At 48.3% G+C, this 22,431-nt stretch overlaps 1 protein-coding gene across 2 annotated transcripts in view; it reads left to right on the top strand.

Annotated features, from left to right (window-relative positions):
* The window catches only part of Mgat5 (alpha-1,6-mannosylglycoprotein 6-beta-N-acetylglucosaminyltransferase), a 289,240-nt gene that overhangs the window by 201,772 nt on the left and 65,037 nt on the right, over positions 1–22,431 (top strand). For both annotated transcript variants that reach the window (XM_028874926.2, XM_028874925.2), the window contains exon 12: positions 5,050–5,183. In XM_028874926.2, the coding sequence (XP_028730759.1) occupies positions 5,050–5,183 (134 nt within the window). The remainder of the gene's footprint in view (positions 1–5,049; positions 5,184–22,431) is intronic.

The raw sequence follows: 22,431 nt of genomic DNA, 5'->3' as shown, positions 1-22,431 counted from the left end.
TTCTCCATGGCAGTGTTTGCCATCACACATGCTTGGGACCGAACTTGGAGAGTAGAGAGAACTCAGATGTCAGGATGGTGTTTGTAGCGATGGCATTTGTTTCTCTCCTGGGATGGACTGACTACAGAAAGTGCAGCATTCCTGGAGTCTCCTTTATAGTGAGATTTCATTGATTTACCCTGGAATCAAATATCCACCCTAATGCCCTCTGACCACAGCTCATGTCTGTTCTCATCATAGGCAAAGCAAGAGAAACCTTGGTTGAGGTTAGAACTGGACGAAGTTATTTAAAATTGTGTGTGTGTGTGTGTGTGTGTGTGTGTGTGTGTGTGTGTGTGTACATGTGTGATTTGGGGGAGGGGTGTGCAGGTGCCAGCGGAGGCCAGAGGAGCTGGAGTTTCAGGTGGTTGTGAGCTGCCAGACATGGGAGGTGGGAACCGAACTTGGTCCTCCGGAAGAGCAGCAAGTGCTCTTAACCACGGAGCCTTTTCTCTAGATGACAAAAGGTCGTTTTGGTAGCATCAGGCAGGCCTCTGGCTTTGGATTCCTCCTGGGCAAAGTGAAGAATTCTTTTGTTGAGAAAGGGGTTCTTTCCATAGATGTCTGGATACACACAGCTGCTGGGCACCTCCTCGTAGTCGGCCACAGGGGACTGAGGGGGGACGGGAGGTCTTGTGCCCTCCTGTTGAGGAAACCCAGGGGGTCTGGTGACAAGTTGTGTTACCTAGACCAGAGGCATGGCCTGTGTCCTGGCAGAGTGTCTGTAAGTGTGTGAGGTTCTCAGCCCCCAGCATATGAGTGCTGCTTCTCTCACCGTGAAACTGGGAGTTGAGACTTAGAATGTGGACAGAATTTCAGGGGAAAACCTCTATATGTTTCTTCACATGGTCTCAAAGTTGATTTAGTACCAAACTACAGTCACACTGCAGCCCAGTAAGAATAGGTGGCAGTGTGGCTCAGTGGGTATGCTTTCCCAGCAAGTTGGACTCTCTGAAGTCCATCCCCAGCACCCCATTTAACAGTTGTGGTGGCGGTGCCTCTAATCCTGGCATTGGGGGAGGTGGAGGCCTGAGGAGCAGGAGTTCAAGGTCATCCTTGACTACATAGTGAGTTTGAGGCCAGCCTGGGCTACGTGAGACCCTGCCTCAAAGAAAAAGAAGAAACTCTTCTTCCTCCTCGTCTCACCATTCATGCTTATTATAAGCTAAGAGAATCTTTGACACAAAGAAATTGCACACGTCATTTTTTTCTTCTTGATTGAAATTTTTTAATCATCCTTTTTATATTTTAATATAGCTATTCACTTACTTATCATTTTTAAGCGCCCATATGGGGACTTAGACAAACTGAATCACAGGAACAAATATCTCAAGAATGGAATGCTAGTCACTACCAACAGTGTCTTGAAAATAAAAACTAAAAACTGCCGTCTTGAAGTCTAGCGCCCCGGGTTCCAATCTTGGCCTTTGAGAATAACAGAATAATTCAGGACACTTTGAATGCAGAGGCTGTCCCCCAGCCCCCTGTTCTTTCCAGGTTTAGTGCCCCCCCCCCACCCCGGCGCCCCTCAAAAAGGAGGGGAAAGAAAACCAGCAGCAGGCAGCCGCTGCTTTGTCTCTTGTTGGCTATAGAATTTATTCAGTGATTTACTCCTGAGCTAACTGTAGCCATGGCCCTTGCCTCTGGGCACTTGTTCAAAAACAGAGAAATGAAAGGGCAGATTGGCTTGGCCGAGCGCAACTCCGAGTCACAGCCCTGTTCTCTCCTGCTGTCACCGCCGTTAGACACGGGCCCGGAGACTGGCTGATGACATGGTGGTCTCCACAGAGCGCCTTCACACCAGCCCTCCTCTTCCTCTTCCTCCTCCCCTCAGAAAGATGAGACGAGAGCTGGGGCGTCTCGTTCCCAGCAGGCCACCTCTCACGGTAGAAAAGGTTTCTGGAGGCTGGGAAGTGGCCCACTCGGGCGGGGGTAAAGTGCCTCCTTGGTTCCCACATAAAAATGCTGGGTGTGGCAGCCCTCACTCCTGGACCCAGCCCTGGGGAGGTGGGGACAGGTGGGTCCCTGGAGCTCCTGGGCCAGCCAGCCTACCTGAAGCAGCGAACTCCAACTCGGGTTGACTGAAAGACGCTGCCGAAGGTGGAGGGCCTGAAGAGATGATTCAGTGGTTAGAAGCTCACACTGCTCTGTGATTTCCAACACAATGGGCAACTCACGACCTCCTGGTACCCCATTTCTGGGGATCCCACGCCCTCTTCTGGCCTCATGCAGGCACAGGTCTATCCACATAAATAAATGTTGAAAAAAGAATAAGATGGAAATTGATTGAACAAGACCACCCGAACTCTGACTTCCACGTGTGTGTAGTCACACTTGTGTGTGCATGCTCGTCCCCCACACAGAACTTCTGAACTGACTTTGTGTCTGGCAAAGCATCCCTTGACTCTTCAAAACCCAGAGCAAAGCAAAGGAGACGACCTGCCCTAACATGAGGCACCCAAAGGTGAATGGACATGGCTGAAGCGGCAGTGTGGGGGTTGTACCGAATAGCCAGTCTCAACTACTGGGGAGTTTGGTTTTGTGTTCTTTATAGCTGCTTTATTTGAGTCAGACTAAACAACAGTTGCTTCATTTCATATCAGCCATGAGTGTGGCCTTCACTGAGACATCTCCCGGCAAGTAGAACTGTATCTGAACGAGATGGGAGGTGGAGTTGATGAGGATCCTATTTAATCAAGGGAGAATTGTCTTCTGGTCAGACACCACCTCCTGGTGACACATACTTGATAATCGTACAGGGCTGAGGTGGCCCCAGTTGATAGAATGATAGCCACAGGAGAACCTGAATTCCGGTCCCAGAACTGACATAAAAAGCCAGGTGTAATGGCACACACATGAAACCACAGCCCTGGGGAGGCAGAAACAGGAAGCTCCCTAGGGCTCCCTGTCAGCCAGTCTCCCCAGTGAGTGAACCCCAAGTTCTAATAAGGGATCCTTCTCAAAAAAAAAAGTAGATAGCACCTGAGGAATGACACCTGAGGTATCCTCTGATCTCTGCACATACATGCACACACGGGCATACATACATACACATACATACACACACACACAATATTTCAAAACCTGTGGTCACTAGGTACTGATGTTCTTGACATGGCTTCTGTGGTTTAGCTTCCTGCTTGCTGTGTTGTATTGAGGAGTTGTAGAGCCCATAGGTAGGGAGGACCAAAAGGAAACCCCTTGTCTTCTTCCAGAATAGTCCACCCTGTACATAGCGTGGCTTTGCAGGGGTTGGCTTTCAGAGGTCTATGCTCCAGAGACGCTTGCTTTTCGTGTGCTCTTCAGTCTCACTGTCCAGTTTTGCCCCTAGTGGCAATCATGCCTGGCTGTTGGCTGCAGTCATTTAAGGAGACCTCCTTAAATGTGTGTGTGGGACTGGAGAGATGTCTCAGTGGATGAGAGCACTGGCTGCTCTTCCAGAGGTCCTGAGTTCAATTCCCAGCAACCACATGGTGGCTCAGAACCATCTATAATGAGATTTGGTGCCCTCTTCTGGCGTGCAGGTGTACATGCAGACAGAACATTCATACATTAAAATTAATTAATTAAAAAAAAAAGACATGTGCTGTAAAGAACATTTTAAAAAAATGAAATGCAGTGTGTGGCTGTTGTGCATGCAGACTTACCAAGCCAAGGCGGCTAGGATGTATGTCATCAAGCCATGAATTTTATGGTAACACCATAGTTTATGCAATCCACGTTTGACCATGATACAGTAATGTAGTACATGACTGTACGTCCTGTGTGTGTGTAGGCCAGAGGTTGATGTTTAATATCTTCTTCAACCACTCCCATCTTAGTATTTGTCTGTCTGTCTGTCTATCTGTTTTGAGGCAAGGTCTCCCAGTGAACCTTGAGTTTACCCTTTTCTGCTGGACTGGCTGGCCATCGAGGCACTGGAATCCACCTGACTCCCCACCAATGTTGGGATTATAGGTGTGCACCACCACACCCAGCCTTTTCTCTGCATGCATCTGTGATAGGTGTGCACCACCACACTCAGCCTTTCTCTACATCATCTGTGATAGGTGTGCACCACCACACCCAGACCTTTCTCTGCATGCATCTGTGATAGGTGTGCACCACCACACCCAGCCTTTCTCTGCATGCATCGTGATAGGTGTGCACCACCACACCCAGCCTTTCTCTGCATGCATCTGTGATAGGTGTGCACCACCACACCCAGCCTTTCTCTGCATGCATCTGTGATAGGTGTGCACCACCACACCCAGCCTTTCTCTGCATGCATCTGTGATAGGTGTGCCTTTCTCTGCATGCATCTGTGATAGGTGTGCACCACCACACCCAGCCTTTCTCTGCATGCATCTGTGATAGGTGTGCACACACACCAGCTTTCTCTCATCATCTGTGATAGGTGTGCACCACCTTTTTTTTTTTTACACCCAGCCTTTCTCTGCATGCATCTGTGATAGGTGTGCACCACCACACTCAGCCTTTCTCTACATCATCTGTGATAGGTGTGCACCACCACACCCAGACCTTTCTCTGCATGCATCTGTGATAGGTGTGCACATCACACACAGCCTTTCTCTGCATGCATCTGTGGTAGAGCTCTGGTTCTCAGGCTTGCATGGCAAGTGCCTGCCCCCCTGAGCCACCTCAACCTGATCAAACTTGAGTTGCCAGGCTTAGCCACAGCCCTCCACAGTCTCTCTCTGAACCTGGAACTCACAGATTGGGCTGTGCTGGCATTTCCTACTCAGCCATCTCCCCAGCCCCTGTACCTCTGTTATCAGGGAATAATCCACAGTGGAGGTGAAACTGTGGATTATGCTGCTTCATTTTCGTTTACCCAGACTTGATGGTAAACCCAGCTGGAATCACGGTAGACTGAGCTCCTGGGTGAGGTATAACCAAGTGACGTGCAAGCGTGCCAGTGGGTTAGACAGCCTGGGTGGAGTCTGTGATGCCCCCGCTGCCCTTTGCCTGCTAAATACTCACAGCCCTGTCTTTTGCTTTCCACATCAGCTCACACCCCAGACAACAGCTTTCTGGGCTTCGTGGTCGAGCAGCACCTGAACTCCAGTGACATCCACCACATTAACGAGATCAAAAGGCAGAACCAGTCCCTTGTGTATGGCAAAGTGGATAGTTTCTGGAAGGTGAGTCAGCCTGCCTGCGTGTCGAGCTCTCTGAAAGGAAGCTTGTGAGGTAATTTAATTTTGCTTTGATCTGGGGAGTAATCAAATGCCCAGGGCTCATGTCCACTAGATGTAAACAGAAGTGTCCAGGGGTTCAGTTGCTCTAGGAGGCTGGCATTTTAACTGAGACGTGGGATGCTTGTCCCTCCTTACAGCAATGGTATGGTACCCCAGACCTTTTACCTCATTGCATGTTAGATGTGAGACGTGGACTAGGAGATGGCTCAGAGGTAAAGTGCTCTTTGAACAAGCAGGAAGACCTGAGCTCAGATTCCTAGGGCCACATAGAAAGTAGAGCATGGTACCACGTGCTTGCAACTCCAGCAGTGCTAGGTGGATGTAAAGACAGAGGGTCCCTAGGGCACACTGGTCAGCCAGTCTAGCTGAATCGGTACGTTCCAGGTTCAGTGAGAGACCCTGCCTCAGAAAATTCAGGGGGAGCGTAACTTAGAAGGTTACTGGATACCAGCCTCTTTATATACAACACATCAGCCTCAGGGAAGCTTTCAAATGTTGCCATTTTGAAAGACTTTTTGAAGGACAGACATCCCCATGACTTTTCAAACATGCTTCTTCCTTAAGGTCAATAAAACCCTTCTTGGAATAATCATAAGCTGTGATCTTATGCCTTGTGTCTCCCCCATGGAGGAAGTTAGAAACTGACTCTTGAGGATATCAGATACATGCCCAGCTAGGATGTTCAGTAGCTTTTCTGAGCTGGTATTCAGAAAATGAAAGGTGTTGCCCACCCTTCAGGTCTGCAGCACTGACTATACATATTAAAGGAGCAAGGGAGCTGGGAGGGGGTTTTCACATGCATTCATTTCTTTGTGCATATGTGTGTGAGTGAACAATGGATGTACGCATACAGAGGACAACTTGAAGGAGTCAGTTCCCTCCTACCATGTGAGTTCCAGGTTCTGGAGATCAAACTTGAGTTGCCAGCCTTAGTGGCAAGTATCTTCATGGACTAAGCCAATTTGTAGGTCCCCGTGGCTATGACGGACACTGGTTTATTCCAGATAATGATCTTTATTGTAGACAGCTAGATTCTGTACTATACAACATAATGATTCTCAACTAAGGACAGTGTCGCTGCCTCCCACCTCCTGTGGGTGATCTGGCAGTGTCTTCAGACAATTTTGATTGTCGTGTCTGGGTAGTAGAATTGGTATCCAATGGCTGCAGGTGAGGAGTATTCTATCATCCTATAGTGCACAGGAAGGCTCCCCAGCATGGTTACCTGACATACATTGGTAGTGATGCCAAGATTAAGGATCCCTGCACTCATAAAATAAAGTTATTCCAAGTCCAAAATACTTATGGTGCTGGGAGATGGGGGTAAAAGTCCACCTGTGACATCATGTGGCAGGTCTCAAACCCAGACCTATACGAAATTACTCTTATCCTATGTGTATGCAGATAGTGTGTGTTATAAGTTGAATGTGAAATTAACCCCCCATGGACTCATGTGTTGTGTCGGTCCTGTTGGTAGTGTTTTGGGAAAATTTGGAGCCTTTAGGAGGTGGCACCTCCCTGAAGGAAGTACGTCACTAGGGGAGGGCCTTGAATACTTGTAGCCCTACCCTACTTCCTGTTCACAATGTCTGCTTTCTGACAAGACACTACATAGCCTAAGTTGGTCTAGTAATATTTAGTATATAGACTAGGCTGGCCTCAAACTCTTAGCAATCCTCCTGCCTCTACCTCGCAAATGGCTAGGATTACAGATGTCGAGGTAAGGACCGCCCAAGAGCCACCATGAGCAGCCTTGTTTTGTATTTTGAAACATCTGTGTTACCCAGGCTGCCACGGGACTTTACATCCTCCTCCTGAAAGCCTTCCTGGTCCAGGGATTCAATGTGTGCACCATACACCCAGCTCTTGGCTTGTTTTTTCCCAGGACTCATCAGTAGGGTGTAGCATGGCTCATGGGCTTACTAAATCAATAACATGTTACTGTTATTGATATCATTATTGGACCAGTTACGAATTGCCACAGTGAGAACCGGTTATGAGTGTGAGAATGGTGAAGCCTTTGAGCATCTGGTAAATACATCCAGCCGGCAGATACTCAGATGCCCATTTCTAAACTCTGTCAACAGTTGGTGACCCCTAGCCCATGCACTGAATCCAGCCCATTATCTGTATTTGTAAATAACATTTTATTGGAAAACAGCCAGGCCTCCTCTTTGACTGTGGATGCTTTTGTACTAGAGTTGAGTGATTGTGACAAAGACTGGCTGACCTACAGAGGCGATAGCTTCTCCTGCCTGGCCTCTTCTGGAGCACTTGGTTCACCTCTGAACTCCGTCATGTCCTCAGCAAGCCCAGTCTCTCTCAGGATGCATTTAGCCAGCCCCTCCATTTCTTTCTCTCTCTCTTTCTCTGTACATAGGTACGGAGGGAGTGCAGGGCGCGTGTGTGTGTGTGTGTGTGTGTGTGTGTGTGTGTGTGTGTGTGTGTGTGTGTGTGTGTGTGTGAAGGCCAGAAGACACCCCCAGCTGTCCTTCCTCAAGCATCCCACCTTGTTTTTCTTTTCGTTTCATTTATTTTCTTCCTCCCTCTCTCCCCCCTTCCCCCTCTCTTTTGGGTTTTTTGTTTGGTTGGTTTTGTTTCTCAAGTCTGGGTTTCTCTGTAGCCCTGGCTGTCCTGGAACTCCCTCTGTAGACCAGGCTGGCCTTGAACTCGGAGACAAAAGCATATGCCACCACTGCCCAGCTCCACCTTTTTTTTTTTTTTGTTGTTGTTGTTGTTTTAAGGTAGAGTCTTTCACTGGCCTAGAACTCACCAATTCCACTAGGCTGGCTGGTCAGCAAGCCCAGAAATTTGACCGTCTCCACTTCTCCAGTAATGGTGTGTTTACAAGGGGGCCGCTGTGCCCAGCCTTTTTATGTATTCTGTGGGGTCAGACTCGGGTCCTCGTGCTTCTAAGGAAAATGCTTCACTGATGGAGCTGTTTCTCCAGAACTCATTTTGGGGTTCTTCATTATGTTGGTGAATAACTTATTTTGTGGAGAAATGAAGCAGGACTTCCGTAACATTCAGCTCCGAATGGTTTCTGAAGAAAAAGCTCCGGGCACAAAGACTGGCATTAGGGCTGGCTCCATTTCTGGGCTTCGGTGAAATGACTAATGAATGCATTGTTCTCATTTGGTTTCTGTTGCTGTAATGAAACACTGGCTAAAACCAGCCTGAACGAGGAAAGGCTACAGTCGGTCACTCGGGGAGCCAAGGCAGAGCTGGATCAGAGACCGTGGAGGAATGCCGCTTCCTCGCTGGCTCGCTTCCTCCAGCTTGCCCAGCTCCCTTCCTCACACAGCCCAGGTCTAGCTGCCGAAGGACAGTCCTGTCTACAGTGGGATGAGTCCTCCTGCGTGATTGCAGTTTAGAAAACGCCTCACAAATGTGGCTACCAGGAAATGTGACGGCGACAAATTATGTTCCTTCTTCCCAATTATATCTAGGTTTGTGTCCAGCTGGCTTTGGCCAGTGCGGGGATCTGTATAGACAATTCAGTGGTAGATGCTCTGGGTTCAATTCCCAGCACAGGCTAGACTCTTTGTCCCGTGTCCAGCATTATGGCAGTTTGTGGACATGTTTTCACTTCTTGGATCCCTTCATAGCCGTGATTGAAGGTGGTACATGCTGTTGTCTGTTGCTCTTGGCCATCCTTAACCATGATGGAGCCACATGGCCAAGGTCCCTCAATCTGTTCAAATGGCGGAGCCAAGGTCCACACACATTCTGTCCTACCTCTCTTGACTCAAGTCCTTGTTGTCCCTTGCTTGATTGAGATTTTGTGGCTTCATGTACAAAACAATGTTCCAAAGCTTGGGCAGACAGTCACCCTAGGTGACCTGAGTGTCCAGCAGGAGCCCAGGGCAAATATTAGCATAGCAGATAAGCCATGGCTCCTGGCCACTTGCCTCCCTGGTGGTCAAATCAGCAATTGCCTTACAATTCTGCTGAATGAGTAACTCTCCGTAGGAGTCATTCAAACAAGTTTCTGCTCCGGATCCCAGGGCCTGGCTTGCTGCAGACCTAACCTGCCTGGCAACAAACAAAGAAAACCCACCTCACTTGATAGTGTAAAGCTTTATATCTGAACTTCTGAGGTTATATAGGTGAAATCACACACTTCAACTGCAACCAATAACATGCCCCGTCCCTTCAGGCCTAAGAAATGGGGCAGAGTAATGTCCATAAATAGACCACAACTCTAATACACACACACACACACACACACACACACACACACACACACTTTCTCTTTTTTAATCCATTCTCAATATCCTCGATATATAACAGCCAGGAGGATCTTCCTCAAATGTAGAATGGGGAGTTTAGGACTGGGGCTGGAACCCAGGGCTTCCTGCACACCATGCAAGCATGTACTCTGCCACCTGAGCCACGGCCTCATGCTAAGATGTACAGTTATTAACTGTTCTTTGGAACGCTACAGTACAGTCACTATGAGCTATCCAAGGACAGCCACACCGTGTTTAGCCCACCCTACCAGAGACACTCTGGCATTCTGTGGTGATGATTTCAATATTTCAAAACAGTGGAAACATAGCTTTAAACAGCCAGAAATAAGTCTGGAAAGTCTATAGTCTAGGTGACCTCTGAGTCTGAGATAGAGTCCCATCCAAAGAACTATGTAATTATCTGGCTTTTGCTAATTGGGTTGACTCTGGCTTCATTGAAATGCAGGCAGAATTGGAAATGGGAGTCATTTGGAGAAGTTCCATTTGATTTCATAGTAGGGATTAGCTGCTTTTAATGCGTGGTTTTAATGAACCACCAAAGACCATTATAATTAGAGAATAGACTGAAATACTTGAAAAGAACCCTTTTTTGTAGGGAGGCTAAACCTGTGACGATACTGCCTTCTCGACAGATGACAGAGATAAATGAGGTAATCCATAGCCACCTTAAGTCAAGCCAAGCGCATATACTGAGATAACAGGAATCCATGTTGTTGAAGTCCAATATGATCATAGCTACTTTTTAAAAGGATCTAATTATTTTTTTTTTTACTTTTTAAATTACATATAAGTGCATGTGTTTATGTGTGGGTGTGTGCACATGAAGAACCAAGTGCCCCCGGAGGCCAGAGAGGGTTTTGGATCCCCTAGCGCTCCAGTTACAGGTGGCTATGAACCACCCAATATGGGTATGCAGGCTAGTTTATGTCAGCCTGACACACAGTTAGCTGAAAGGAGGGAACCTCAATTGAGAAAATGCATCCATAAGATCTGGCTGTAGGGCATTTTCTTTAGTGATTGGTGAAGGAGGCCCAGCCCATTATAGGTGGGTCATCCCTGGGCTGGTGGTCCTTGGCTCTATAAGAAAGGAGGTTGAGCAAGCCATGAGGAGGAACAAGCCAGTAAGCAGCATCCCTTCATGGCCTCTGCATCAGCTCCTGCCTCCAGGTTCCTGCCCTACTTGAGTTCCTACCCTGACTTCCTTTAATGATGGGCTATGAGCTGGAAGTGTTAGCCAAATCAACCCTTTCCTCCCCAACTTGCTTTTTTGGTCCTGGTGTTTCATCACAGCATTGGGTTCTGGGAACCTGACTCAGACCCTCTGCAAGAGCAATAAATGCACTTTGCTTCTGAGCCCCCTCTCCAGTCCCATCACAGCTCTTGATCCCAGTTCTAAACAAAAGAGCTTTATAAAATGAAGATCCCCTCTAGTTTCTCACACTTGGATATGCCAATTGCAAGAAGGTGGTCACGGTCCTTCAGCCCCTAGGCTTACCAGAAGCATGTTGAATTCAAGGAGATGGTAGAGGAAGAAATCCTTTTGAGGACAGCCATTTATCAGACCGAGGTCATTGGCGTCCCTTCTGTACCTGGCATGTAGAAAAGTATGGTCATATGGTAGAGCCTTCTCCTCTAACTCAAATAATAGCTTGTAGTAACTGGGAAGAAACTGATAGAGATAAGAAGCAAAAGGAAGCATCAGGAATGATAGTTGATTGGATAAAGGTGCTTGCTGCCAAGCCCACATGTCTGATCCTGGAACCCACGTGGGAGAAGGAGAGACCAACTACCACAACTTGTCTTCTGACCTCTGTACACACACCATGGCGTCCCCGCCCTCCAAATAAATAAGCAAATGGATAAAAATAAATGAATCCCTTTGAACAGGGAGATAACCCAGTCAGTAAGGGCTTTCTCTACAAATAAGAGGACCGAAGTTTGGTCTGCAGACAAATATAAACAAAAGTCGAGTGTGCGGCACCTTTGTGATGCCCGCGTTGTGAAGGCAGAGACAGGTAGACCTCAGCCTACTTGGAGAGTTTTAGGCCAATGAGAGACTGTGTCTCAAAAATACAAGGTGGATAGGATCTGAGGAGCAGCACCTGAGGCTGCTCTGGCCTCCACATGGATGTGCACACACTTTTAGACACAAGTACACACGCCCTACAACCCAGAGACAGCAAGGCTTACAGTCCAGGGCCCTTAAAGGGTCTTACAAACAAAACAGCACTGATTGTAAGCCAGCCTGGGCCACATCCCCCACCGGCACCTGGGCTTTTGCTGTGTGTACAGGGTAAGGACCATCGAGGATCAGGCAAGCTTTTCCCTCTCATCTATTCAGCTTCTGCAAGCTTTCTGCTTCCATTTTAAAGAGCTTGTCTGTTGGCAGAAGAACACATTCCCCCTGGTGAATCCGTCTGTCAGTCTGGAGATGCCGACCTTGGACAGTCTGGGGCAGCAGCAGGAGGCCTGGGCAGGAAAGCAGACTTGACTATGCTCTTAGCTGTCTGGCCTTAGCTGTTGCTTGTCTTCCGGTCTCACTTTCCTCTTCTGTAAAATGATACAGCGAACTGCCTGCCTACTCTCTCCCATCCCCAGAGTCTGTGATGCTATAATCCAGACTCTTGCTTGGCCTAGTCTAGTTCGTTCAAAATCAAGGGCAAGGAGGAAGTAGCCTTCCAGACAACCTTGTAGGCGTCAGAAATAGGGTAGAGCCAGACAGGAGCCTGGGGGAGGGGCAGAGGGAAGGGAAGTGTGGCAGACCACACACAGAGTCCACACAGCATCCATGAACATAGAAGATTTAAGGCTTCACGTGTGTCAGCAGTCTGGGTTTGCCAAGAGTCAATTATGGGCCTCCATGTCGAGGCTTACCATATAGGATAAAGGGGCTGTTTCCTCCCTATTGGAGATAACTAAGCACAGTGCACCTCCGAGTGAACACTCAAGGTATTGGTCCCCTGCCTTTCTGTACTAGTGTGCCCACCTGGAGACAGTGGGATGCCATCGCTTAATAGGGCCAGTTATTTCAGCTCCCTGTGTCTCTGAGTCCTTTTTGAAAAAAGAGTGGAAACAATAACGTGTTCCTTAGGGTTTGAATGAAGAGTGCATGACTTAAGCATGTGTACTCAAGCTTCAGTTAACCATGGGAAGACAGTCTGAGAATGCATTGATAAGTGGCTTCATCGTTGTGCAGACTGCATGGAGTGCTTAAACGAAAATGCATGCATATATGAGGCCTCCACAAAGAGCCTGAATGACAGAAATGCATGTTGTTGTGTAAATCCATTATAGCAATGTCTTCTCTTCATTGATGTCTGTTAGATTTTCCAACTACTAATATTGAGGATACAGCTCAATGTTGATAGGGCATTCACTTAGGATACACAAAGCCATGGATTTAATTTCCAGTACCATATAACCCGGGCATGATGGTGCATGCCTGTAATACCAGCATTATAATACCAGGGATGTGGAAGCTGAAGGGTTGTAAATTCAAGGTCATCCTCAGCTACATTAGGAGTTCAAGTCTAGCCTGAGCTACAGGAAACTGTCTCAAATCAATCAATCAATATCAATCAACCTCTAGGAGTGAATTAAAGCGCTTTTGATCTGAAGGAATAAAATGTGGAGAGACTCAGGAACCTGTCATTTGTAGATGGATTGAAACTGGTTTGTTGGCCAAGGCAAACCGAGTTAACCAAGGTTGGGGTTGATAAGGAAGGGATCTCGCAGAGACAGACAGTAAGGGATCAAGCTAAAAGGGGACAGAAGAAGAGTTAGAGTTTCCAGGAACACCAGAGGCAGCAGAACTGAGCTGAGAGAGCCACGTGGGAAGCCATCAAGCCCTCACCGCTGTGGCTGCCTCACATGGGCTAAGGGTCTGAGAGGTGTCTTTAATACCAGAGTGTTTGGGCTCTCTGGCTGTACGGTCCCTGGTGTCCCTCAGATTGTCTTTGCAGAATGTGGGTGGCAGAGAGATCAGGGAGGGTAGAGGGGGACCCAGACGGGCAGAGTCAAGGAAATCTGTTGTCCACATTGTCCTTTTCACGAAACTGTGTGCCCAAAGCACATCCTTCACCCTGCAGAGGCTGAATCCCACTCCCAGGCGCTTATATTTAGCCAGCCTGATATTTTTTAAATTAGAAAATATGCCAGTGGAGGGCTGGGGCCTGGCTGGCTCTCTCAGGAAAGTATTTGGTGTGCAAGCATGAAGACCTGAATTTGATTCCCAGAATCTGTGTAAGAAGTGGGGCGTGTGCTTGTACTCCCAGCCCTGCGGGGGAAAGAGACAGTAGGATCTTTGGGGCTCGCTAGCTAGCCAGTCTGTCCCCCAAAACACTAAGTCTCAGATCCCAGTGAGAGAGCCTGTCCCTGAAAAAAATAACAATAATAATAATAATATGACTCAAACAGCCAAACAAAAAGACAGGATTGTGGGAAAGGGACTTATAAGGAGGAAGAAGGGTCAACAGATCGGAGGGACATAAAGGATGGTGAGGGATGAGAATAATCAGAATGTATTCGAGACATGTAATCAAAGAACTAATTTAACAAAGCTTATAAAGGAAATTAAGAAACCAAAGCTAACTAAGGTGAATGGTACCCAAGGTTGTTTTCTAACCGTGTACATATATACACACCCACACAGGAAGCGGGGGACAGAGTATGGAAGGCAGAGAGGGGAGAAAGGGAGGGGAGAGAGGGGGGAGGGAGAGAGAGAGAGAGAGAGAGAGAGAGAGAGAGAGAGAGAGAGAGAGAGAGAGAGAGAACGAACAAGTAGTTTGGAGAGGTTCACCAGAAAAGCCAGAATTCTAAGCTTGTTTTGACATACAAACAATGGATGGAAATCTTCGCGTGACTTTCTGGAACTAAGGGGTGCTGCTCCCAAGTACAGGCTACTGGGTTGTTCCTAGGATGACAGACCTTCTGAGGGTGTTGGTTCCGGTCTCCAGGAGAGAGCCTGCGGATATAGTTCAGTTGGTAGAGCACGGAGGAGGCCTGGGTTCCATCCTCACCCGGCACCATGTCCATAGCACATCTATTACCTCAACACTTGGGCTGTGGAAGAAGCAGGATCAAGGTCATCTATGTAGCAAGCTGGAGACCAGTTTAGACCACATGAAACCCATCTCAAATACAAAAAAATAGGGCCAGTGAGATGACTCAGTGGGTACAGGTGCTTTGGGCCAGCCTGAGTGCTTGAGTTCAGTCCCCTGCCCCAAAGGCTGGAAGAGGGGACCACTCCCAAGGGTTGCCATCTGACCTCCCACGGGCCCCCCTCAACACAAATAAGTAAATGTAATTACAATATTTAAAAACTAAATAATAAAAAGAAAGAGAGCTTGCCCGTTAGCTCAGATAACGACTGGTAGGAACTTTCCCAACCATGAAGCATTCTTTCGTGGCCCCCTGGAACAAGTAGCAGTCTTTCAGGTGACCAAATGAAGCCTCAGAGCCGTTTAGAGGAAACAGTCTGCCTGGATGGGTATGTCGATGGATATCCGGCCTTCCACGGGGATGGTTACGCTTGGGAGGGGCAGTACACCGCACATGGTCCGAGGTTTGAATGATGACTGACAGAATCTCGGGCTTTGTTATGGGTGGTTAGGGAGCCAACAGAAAAGCAGCAGGAGTCATGTGACCCACCTGTCCAGTGGCCAGAGCTACTCTGCCCTGAGCGGCTCTCCTAGCAGCATTAGCAGCCAAGCGTCAATCACAAAAGCTCTGATATTAAACAAACCAACCTGTGGGCGAGCAGAGGCCCCTGGTAGGCAGGAGAGACCAGGCTCCGGAAGGTCTTTTCCAAAAGCCAAAACCATCTTGGGAAGCAGGAGGCTCAGGCAGCCAGCAAATATCCTGAGGATGGGGTGCTCCCAGAAGGTTCCCAGCCGCCCCACCCCCCTCGTACTAATAGCCCTGGGATGTGTTCATGCTTAGCTCTTAGTAAACACAGCTGTTGTGATTGTTATCTGCCCAGAGGCTTTTTCACTATTACTCTAGCTCTAACAACTTGGCAGCTGGTGTGGGAAGAATGGTGTGGGGCTAGTAAAAAGCATGCTTTCCCAGAGCTGAGAGAGGGTGGTGAGGGGGTGTGTGTGTGTGTACAGAGCCAGTCATGTGTGTGTGTGTGTGTGTGTGTGTGTGTGTACAGAGCCCGTCTAGGTGTACAGCACCTGTATTCCACAAGGAGGAAGAGGTAGGTCCCTAATAGTCCCTGAAGTGATCTTAGGAGAAAGCCAGAGAACTTACACAGGAAGTGTCATTGGGACACTGCAGGGGCTTGGAGAGATGGCCGCCGCATCAGTAAAGCTCTGGCTTGCACAAACTTGAGGACCTCTGTCCCCAGAATCCACATGAAAAGACCAGGCATGGGGGCATACTCTCCTGATCCCAGCCCCTGGGAGGCAGAGACAGGAGGACCCCTGGGGCGCACAGGCTGACCAGTCTAGCCTACTCAGTGAGCTCCAAGCCAGTGAGGGGCAGTGCCTCAAAAACAAATGTGGATGATGCTTGCGGAAACACGCGGGAGGCTGTGCTCTGGTTTCCAAACATGTTCATACACACACACACACACACACACACACACACACACACACGATCTACAGGGCTGTTTCCATCTGATGTAGAACGTGAAGAATGTTCATTGGCTGGAGAGATGGCTCAGTGGTTCAGAGCACTGGCTGCTCTTCCTAGGACCCTGGTTTGATTCCCAGCATCCACATGGCAACTTGCGACTGTCTGTAACTCCAGTTCCAGGAGGTCCGATGCCTTCTTCAGGATTCTTCAGACACTGCATGCACACGCAGGCAAAAATAAAAATGCACATAAAATAAAGTGCATTAATTAATTAAAAACAAAAAGTGCTGAACGATCCTGCAGGAGGATGGATCCGTGTGCCTCTGAATTTACTGTGCTCGGACAGCCACAGCCCTCTGAATAGGGTGTGGATAGAATTATGTTCATATGGTATTTCCTCTCCAGATCAAGGGTGCTTTTTTGTGGGGGTAGGGGTTGTTGTTGTTTTGTGGGTTTTGTTTTGGTTTTTTTTTTTTTTTTTTTTTTTTTTTTTTTTTTTTTTGTTTTTTCTTTGCTTCCCTAGGCCACACTGGACAAGGAACTGTCTTGGGCCAAGAGTATCCACCCCAAAGCCTGCAGGTTGTGGAAAACACGCCTGCATTTTCTTTTATGTGGCATTGTAATACGACCCTGTCATCTACCCATTTAAAAAACAATTACAAGTAAATCTCACCATCTTTTAGGGAAGGTGTAGCTTTGGATTGGGCAGCATTCACAGATACTCTGGACCACCGGCTGGACATCCCTTCCCTAGGTAGATCATAGGGTGGCTAGGACAAGTCTGCTGAAGAGGGAAAGGCTTGAGGAGACTGACCTGGACCTGCCCCTTCCAAGCAGGACCTGGTTGGGGGGGGGGGAGCGTGGATTGCCTCACGGGTAGGTACTGAGATGTTGGTCTGTGGCCAGGGTGGGTAAGCACTGTCCGGTTTCCCCATGCAGCTCCTCGCAGTGACTCAGTGTGCTGAAATGAAGTCCAGGGCATGGAGAACTATCGAGAGGGCTGTACTGGTATCAGCCCAGTGAAGGCTTCCTGGGGATAAAGAAACTTGGGTTTCTTCATTTAGTTCTCAACAACAACAACAACAACAACAAAACCAACTCTGAGGCTGCCCAGCTCTGAAGGTCTGGGAGAATGATGCTCATGTCTCAGAGGTTGAGACATGCCCACAAAGGGCACCAAGGGGACATGGCTCGGTGCATAAAACTCTCGCTGAGAAAGCATGAGAGGCATAGGGGGTTAGGCCTGGCAGTAGACAGCTGTCATCCTAGACTAGTGGGTCATTAGAGCTCACTGGCGTGCCTGCCAGTCTAGTTGATAAGCACCAGGTTCAAGGAGAGACCCTGTCTCAAAAGAACACAGTGGGGACTGATAAAGCGCCTGGTGTTGGTCTCCGCCCTTCACTCCTGCTCCACTACTGGCCCCACCACAAGTAAGAACGCCTTGATACAAGGCCCTCTTGATACGAGTTCCTGTGACTCTTCAATCTACGGTTCTCAGAACCTCAGCCAGTGCAGCAAGATCACAGCATCAAGAAGGAAGCAGCAGTCTGGGTCTGCTCACATCTTAGAGAGAAAAGCTAAGTCGTTTTTTGGTTGGTTGGTTGTTTTTTTTTTTTTTTTTTTTTTTTTTAAAGCATTGGCACCTAAGTGGCTTCCCCTGCCAGCCAGAAAGCTGGTAGGAGTCATATTTGTGTAGAAGCTCAATCCAAGGATTTGCCCATGTGGAACCTTCTACATCCATGTAGAGCCATGTCACCAAGCCCTTAGAACAGGTCCTGCAAGGACAGAGCCTATTGACAGTTTTATGTTAACATATTAACACATATACAGCATTAATATACATATTAAGAGAAGACTTACTTGATAGCGTGGGCTCTTTGTTGGAAGCAGAATCCATTGTTTTATTACAAGAAGTATGGTGACATTGAGAAATAGTGATAAAGCAATTTAGAAAATATTTTTGCATGTAATAACATTCGTGCTTCTAAAATAGTATTTAGCATCTATGTGTAATTTTATGCTTAAATAAAAATCCTATAGGCAGCATATGCTCATGAATTCTGGCTGTGGCTGTGCAGCCCTGTGTACTGAATGAGCCCATCTGTCCTCGAGATGAACCAGCGCCCTCCCTGATCTCCTCAAAGGGGGGTGAAGCTCCAGAGGGGCCTGTAGTTAGCCCTGCTGTATTGGAATGTTTTCGGAAAGGCTGCCTTTGGCTTATCCCTTCTTTGATTGTCTTTGTGAGTGGACTAGGGTCCTCTGAAGATGATCATGCTAATGTCTGAGTGTCTTCACCACGTCCGGTGAGGTCATCACAGTAGTTACAAAGTCCTCAGGACTATAAATCCCAGTTTGAAATGACAGAGCTGAGGTGGAGAGGATCGACAGGCAGCTGAGTCGGTCCACCTACAAAGCTGTGTGTCTTGTGCACGTGGGGGAGGTAGAGACAGGGGATACCTTGGGCTAGCTAGCCAGCCAGCCTAACCTACTTGGCAGGTTCCAGACCAGTGAGAGACCCTGTCAAAAGAAAAGAAAAAAAATTCAAGGTGGCCTACACCTGAGGAAGGCCTCTGGTCTTCACAGGCACCTGCATATGTGTACCTACACACACAGGAACATGTGTACACATACACGTGAGGCAGGTGGAGGTTGAGGCCTGTCACAAGGTCAGGATTTGAACTGAAGCACGAAACTCTAGCCACTGCCCTGGGCTGAGGGAGATGACTCTCACTCACTTCTCTTCTTCATCCTCCTGGCTAGTTTTCCAAATCTCAATCGCTTGAACAGGTTTTGAGGAAAGGGCTTCTGACATCAAAAACTCTTAATGGTCTTCACAGCTGGGACCTCTCCATGCATCTGTCTGTCTCCCCACTCCAGATTTCTGAGGCAGAGGGGCCTCCAACACTTGCTCAGTTAAGAGACCTGGCCATTGTGCATGCTGCTGGACCACGAAATGTCTAGGCAGGTGGCATGGACTTAATTCTAACACAGTCCTTGACCGGACCCATGTGACGCTTGTCCTCTCAGCAAGGCCCTAGAAACACTGAATCCGCCAGCCTGGATGGACAAGCATGCCAGTATTTGCTCACTGCCATTCGGCTCCAGATCCACCCTAAATCTCACTGAAAATGGACGTGGGACCTGGAAATGTTTGTCCTTTGCGGCTGGTACTAGAGCTTTGCCTGGAGAGGGTACTGAAAAGGTACTTCTGGGACACAGTGGTTTTGTGCCTAATTCACCAGAAGTTCTGCAGCATAAAGATTGGGGGGGGGGAAGAGGAGGGGGAGAGGGAAGGAGGGAGAGAGGAGGAGGAGGAAGAGGAAGGAGGGAGGGACATGAGGCCAGAGCTTAGTATAAGCTTAAGACTTTGTATGTGAGAAGCAGAAGTATTAGAGTCACATCTTCTGTAATTGCTCTCTAACTTAGCTCCACCAGAGTCCACCACACGAGCATCTGTAGAACCCCAGATCAAGATTATGCTGCAGTTAAAAGAAGGGGTCTTCAGGCTCAGGAAATTGCTCATTCAGTAAAGGGCTCATGCAAATGAGAGGGCCTGAGTTTCCTCTCCAGAGCCTGCAGGTAAAGCCAACTCAGGAGCAGGGCTGACTCTAGTCCAGCGCCCAGTGGAAAGACGGAAGTCCCCAGAAACCTGCCTTCAGCTAGCCTGCTCTCTGAGGAGACCCTGTCCCCAAACAGGGTGGAAGGCTAGAACTGAAACAGGGATGGCTCTCTGACTTCCATGCATACACTCTGGCACGTGCATGCCCATACACACACACACACACACACACACACACACACATACACACACGCATGCACGTGTGCAAGCACACACACACGTTTTAAGTGGAGGCCTTAGATATGGAACAGGATGTGTGTTTACAAGTCCTGACACACACACTCACACACACGTCTTAAGTGGAGGCCTCAGATACAGAACAGGATGTGTGTTTACAAGTCCTGACACCAACTTCCTGTGTGCTTTTGTGTCTGACACTTACTCGGCCTGCGGCGTCTAAACTAGGGGCCTTACATACAGCTCAGGGTTTTCCGGCTTGCTTGAGACAATGGTTTGGGATCGGGCCTGCTGTATGGGCGTGGTTACGTGGTGGCAGTTGCTAAGGTGCCTGGGCTCCCCATGCAGACAGACTGGCTGTGATTTACTCCTCCTGCCTCTAAATCTTCAAGGTTGTGTGTAGCTGGCCTCCCTTACCCCCTCACCTCCCAGCTTGCTCTCCTTTGTCCTTCCTCCTTTCCCACACCTCCCCATCCCCTGTCCTACCCATCTTTTCTTGGCTTGTCTCTCAGCTCTGCCACTGGGTGTCGAGACTTTTTGCTGCAATGAATTAGCTATGGTCTGGTGATGCTGTTGTGAAATGTTATGCCCAGGGCCTTTCAGAAATGCATATGTCTGTTCTGAATATTCTGATATTTTCTGGGACTTGTTCCGACTCCCTGTCTAGAATCAAGCATTCCCTTCCAGTTTTAGTCTTTCAAGGGTAAAATAAGAGGCAAGTATTACTGTGGCTGTGACCCAAAAGACGGATGAGTCACACACAGCTTAGCCACAGACTGAGCTCTCAGTTCCTTGTCCTGGTGAGGAGACATCTGTACCACTGTAGGGCTTCCCATCACCGACTGGCTCAGGGATTCAAGACTGTTTCCTGTAGACAGACAGACAGACAGACAGACAGACAGACAGACACACACACACACACACACACACACACACACACACACACGGCGGGGGGGGGGGGGGGGGGGGGATGGTCCGCCAGCCTCACTGTGCACAAATGGTTCTCATCCTGATTGGGCCAGGACTCCTGCCCTGAGGTCACATGGACAAACCTTGGGCTGAGGACAGGCTCCCGTTGGTCATGCTCACATTGGCATCTCTAGGGCAAACCCAGGCCAGGAGAGATACAAAATGACCCTCTCCAGAGAGTCAAATGCAAATATTCAAATGGAACTGGACCAAGGGGAGGAAGCGTGAAGGCTGTTCCAACCCCTGTCTCGAAACACTGTGCTTTTCACCGGAAGGGTCGGAAGGAGCAGGCGGTTTGCATCGTGGAACTGTGTTCTTATGGGGAAGAGATAAGGTTATGGGCTTTGCCTGTCCTGCCCGGTGTCCAAGCGGCTGGCTTTATCAACCCAGTTTTGTCCTGTGTGAAAAAAAGACATGCTATATAAGTCGTAAGATTGTATAAATAAGCCAAGAAGTGTTTGCTATAGTATGTGGTGTATATTCTCAGGAATGTTTTCTGGGAGCATCCATGCACTAAGACAAGGACGGTATCTGTATTGTTAGTTCACGCTCTGTTGCTATCACAAAATGCCGGAGCTGGGCAATGTAGAGAGAAAAGAGGCTTGTTCGGCTCACAGTTCTGGAGAGTCAAGAGCTTCTGCTCAGTGCGGGTGAAATGGAAGGTGACATCCTGCAGCAACAGCCTGGTGTGTGAGGAGGACACACGGTGAGACCAGAAGCTGGAAAGACCCTGTCGTGTCCACTCTGTGGGCATGCCTGGGGGAGTATGCCTACAGGAGCCCTGTCACTCACCCCAGGGACATAATTGCCTCCCACTCTGCCCCTGGACATAACTCCCTCTCATACTCTACCTCTGGAAGGTTCTACTACCTCTCAGGGACTGAGATTGCACACATAAACCTTCCAAACCACAGCAGCCTTCAGACTAGAGATGTTTGTCATTAAGAAAGGGATTGTGAAATCATTTCCTGCCCGGTACATCCCACATCTGCCTCTAACCCACCAACTTTTTTGAATTTCATCTGCTAAACAGACATAAGGAGACCTCACAAGATCGGAGAAAGGTATAAACTAAAAGCATGCTTGGAGCATATTCTTGCTGCACAGTTAAGTCTTCAACAGATGGTCACTATGAATATTGCTGTGGTTTTTTAAAATCTGAAACAGCCACACAAGCTCCTGAATTAGAGGCTAAGTTGCTAACCTGTGGTACTAGTGTGATGATGTCCTTGAAGGGGCCATTGAGGATTCTCCGCTGAAGAATCCTTTTTGGGGGCACTCCACTTCTCAAAGGCCTTGTTACATACCATGCATTTGGGCATTGGGTGTGTTTCCTGCCAGACCTGTTTGTGCCACACACTTGGGTGGTAATGATGTAATTATATTAACCATCACTCAAGCTGATAAAATCACACTCAAGAAGTATAAGCATTTGCTTATGCACAAGCTTAGGTTGTAGCTTTGGGATTTAGTAAAGGTTAGACTTTGGGTAGCAAAGACACCAGTAAAATAATGGAGGAAATTCACACACACACACACACACACACACACACACACACACACACACACACACTTTGCTTGTGCTTGCATTGCA

Source organism: Peromyscus leucopus, chromosome 15 (assembly GCF_004664715.2).
Source record: "Peromyscus leucopus breed LL Stock chromosome 15, UCI_PerLeu_2.1, whole genome shotgun sequence".
Classification (NCBI taxonomy): Eukaryota; Metazoa; Chordata; class Mammalia; order Rodentia; family Cricetidae; genus Peromyscus; species Peromyscus leucopus.
The sequence above is the reverse complement of the archived record's forward strand: the minus strand, read 5'-3'. Positions and strand labels throughout refer to the sequence as shown.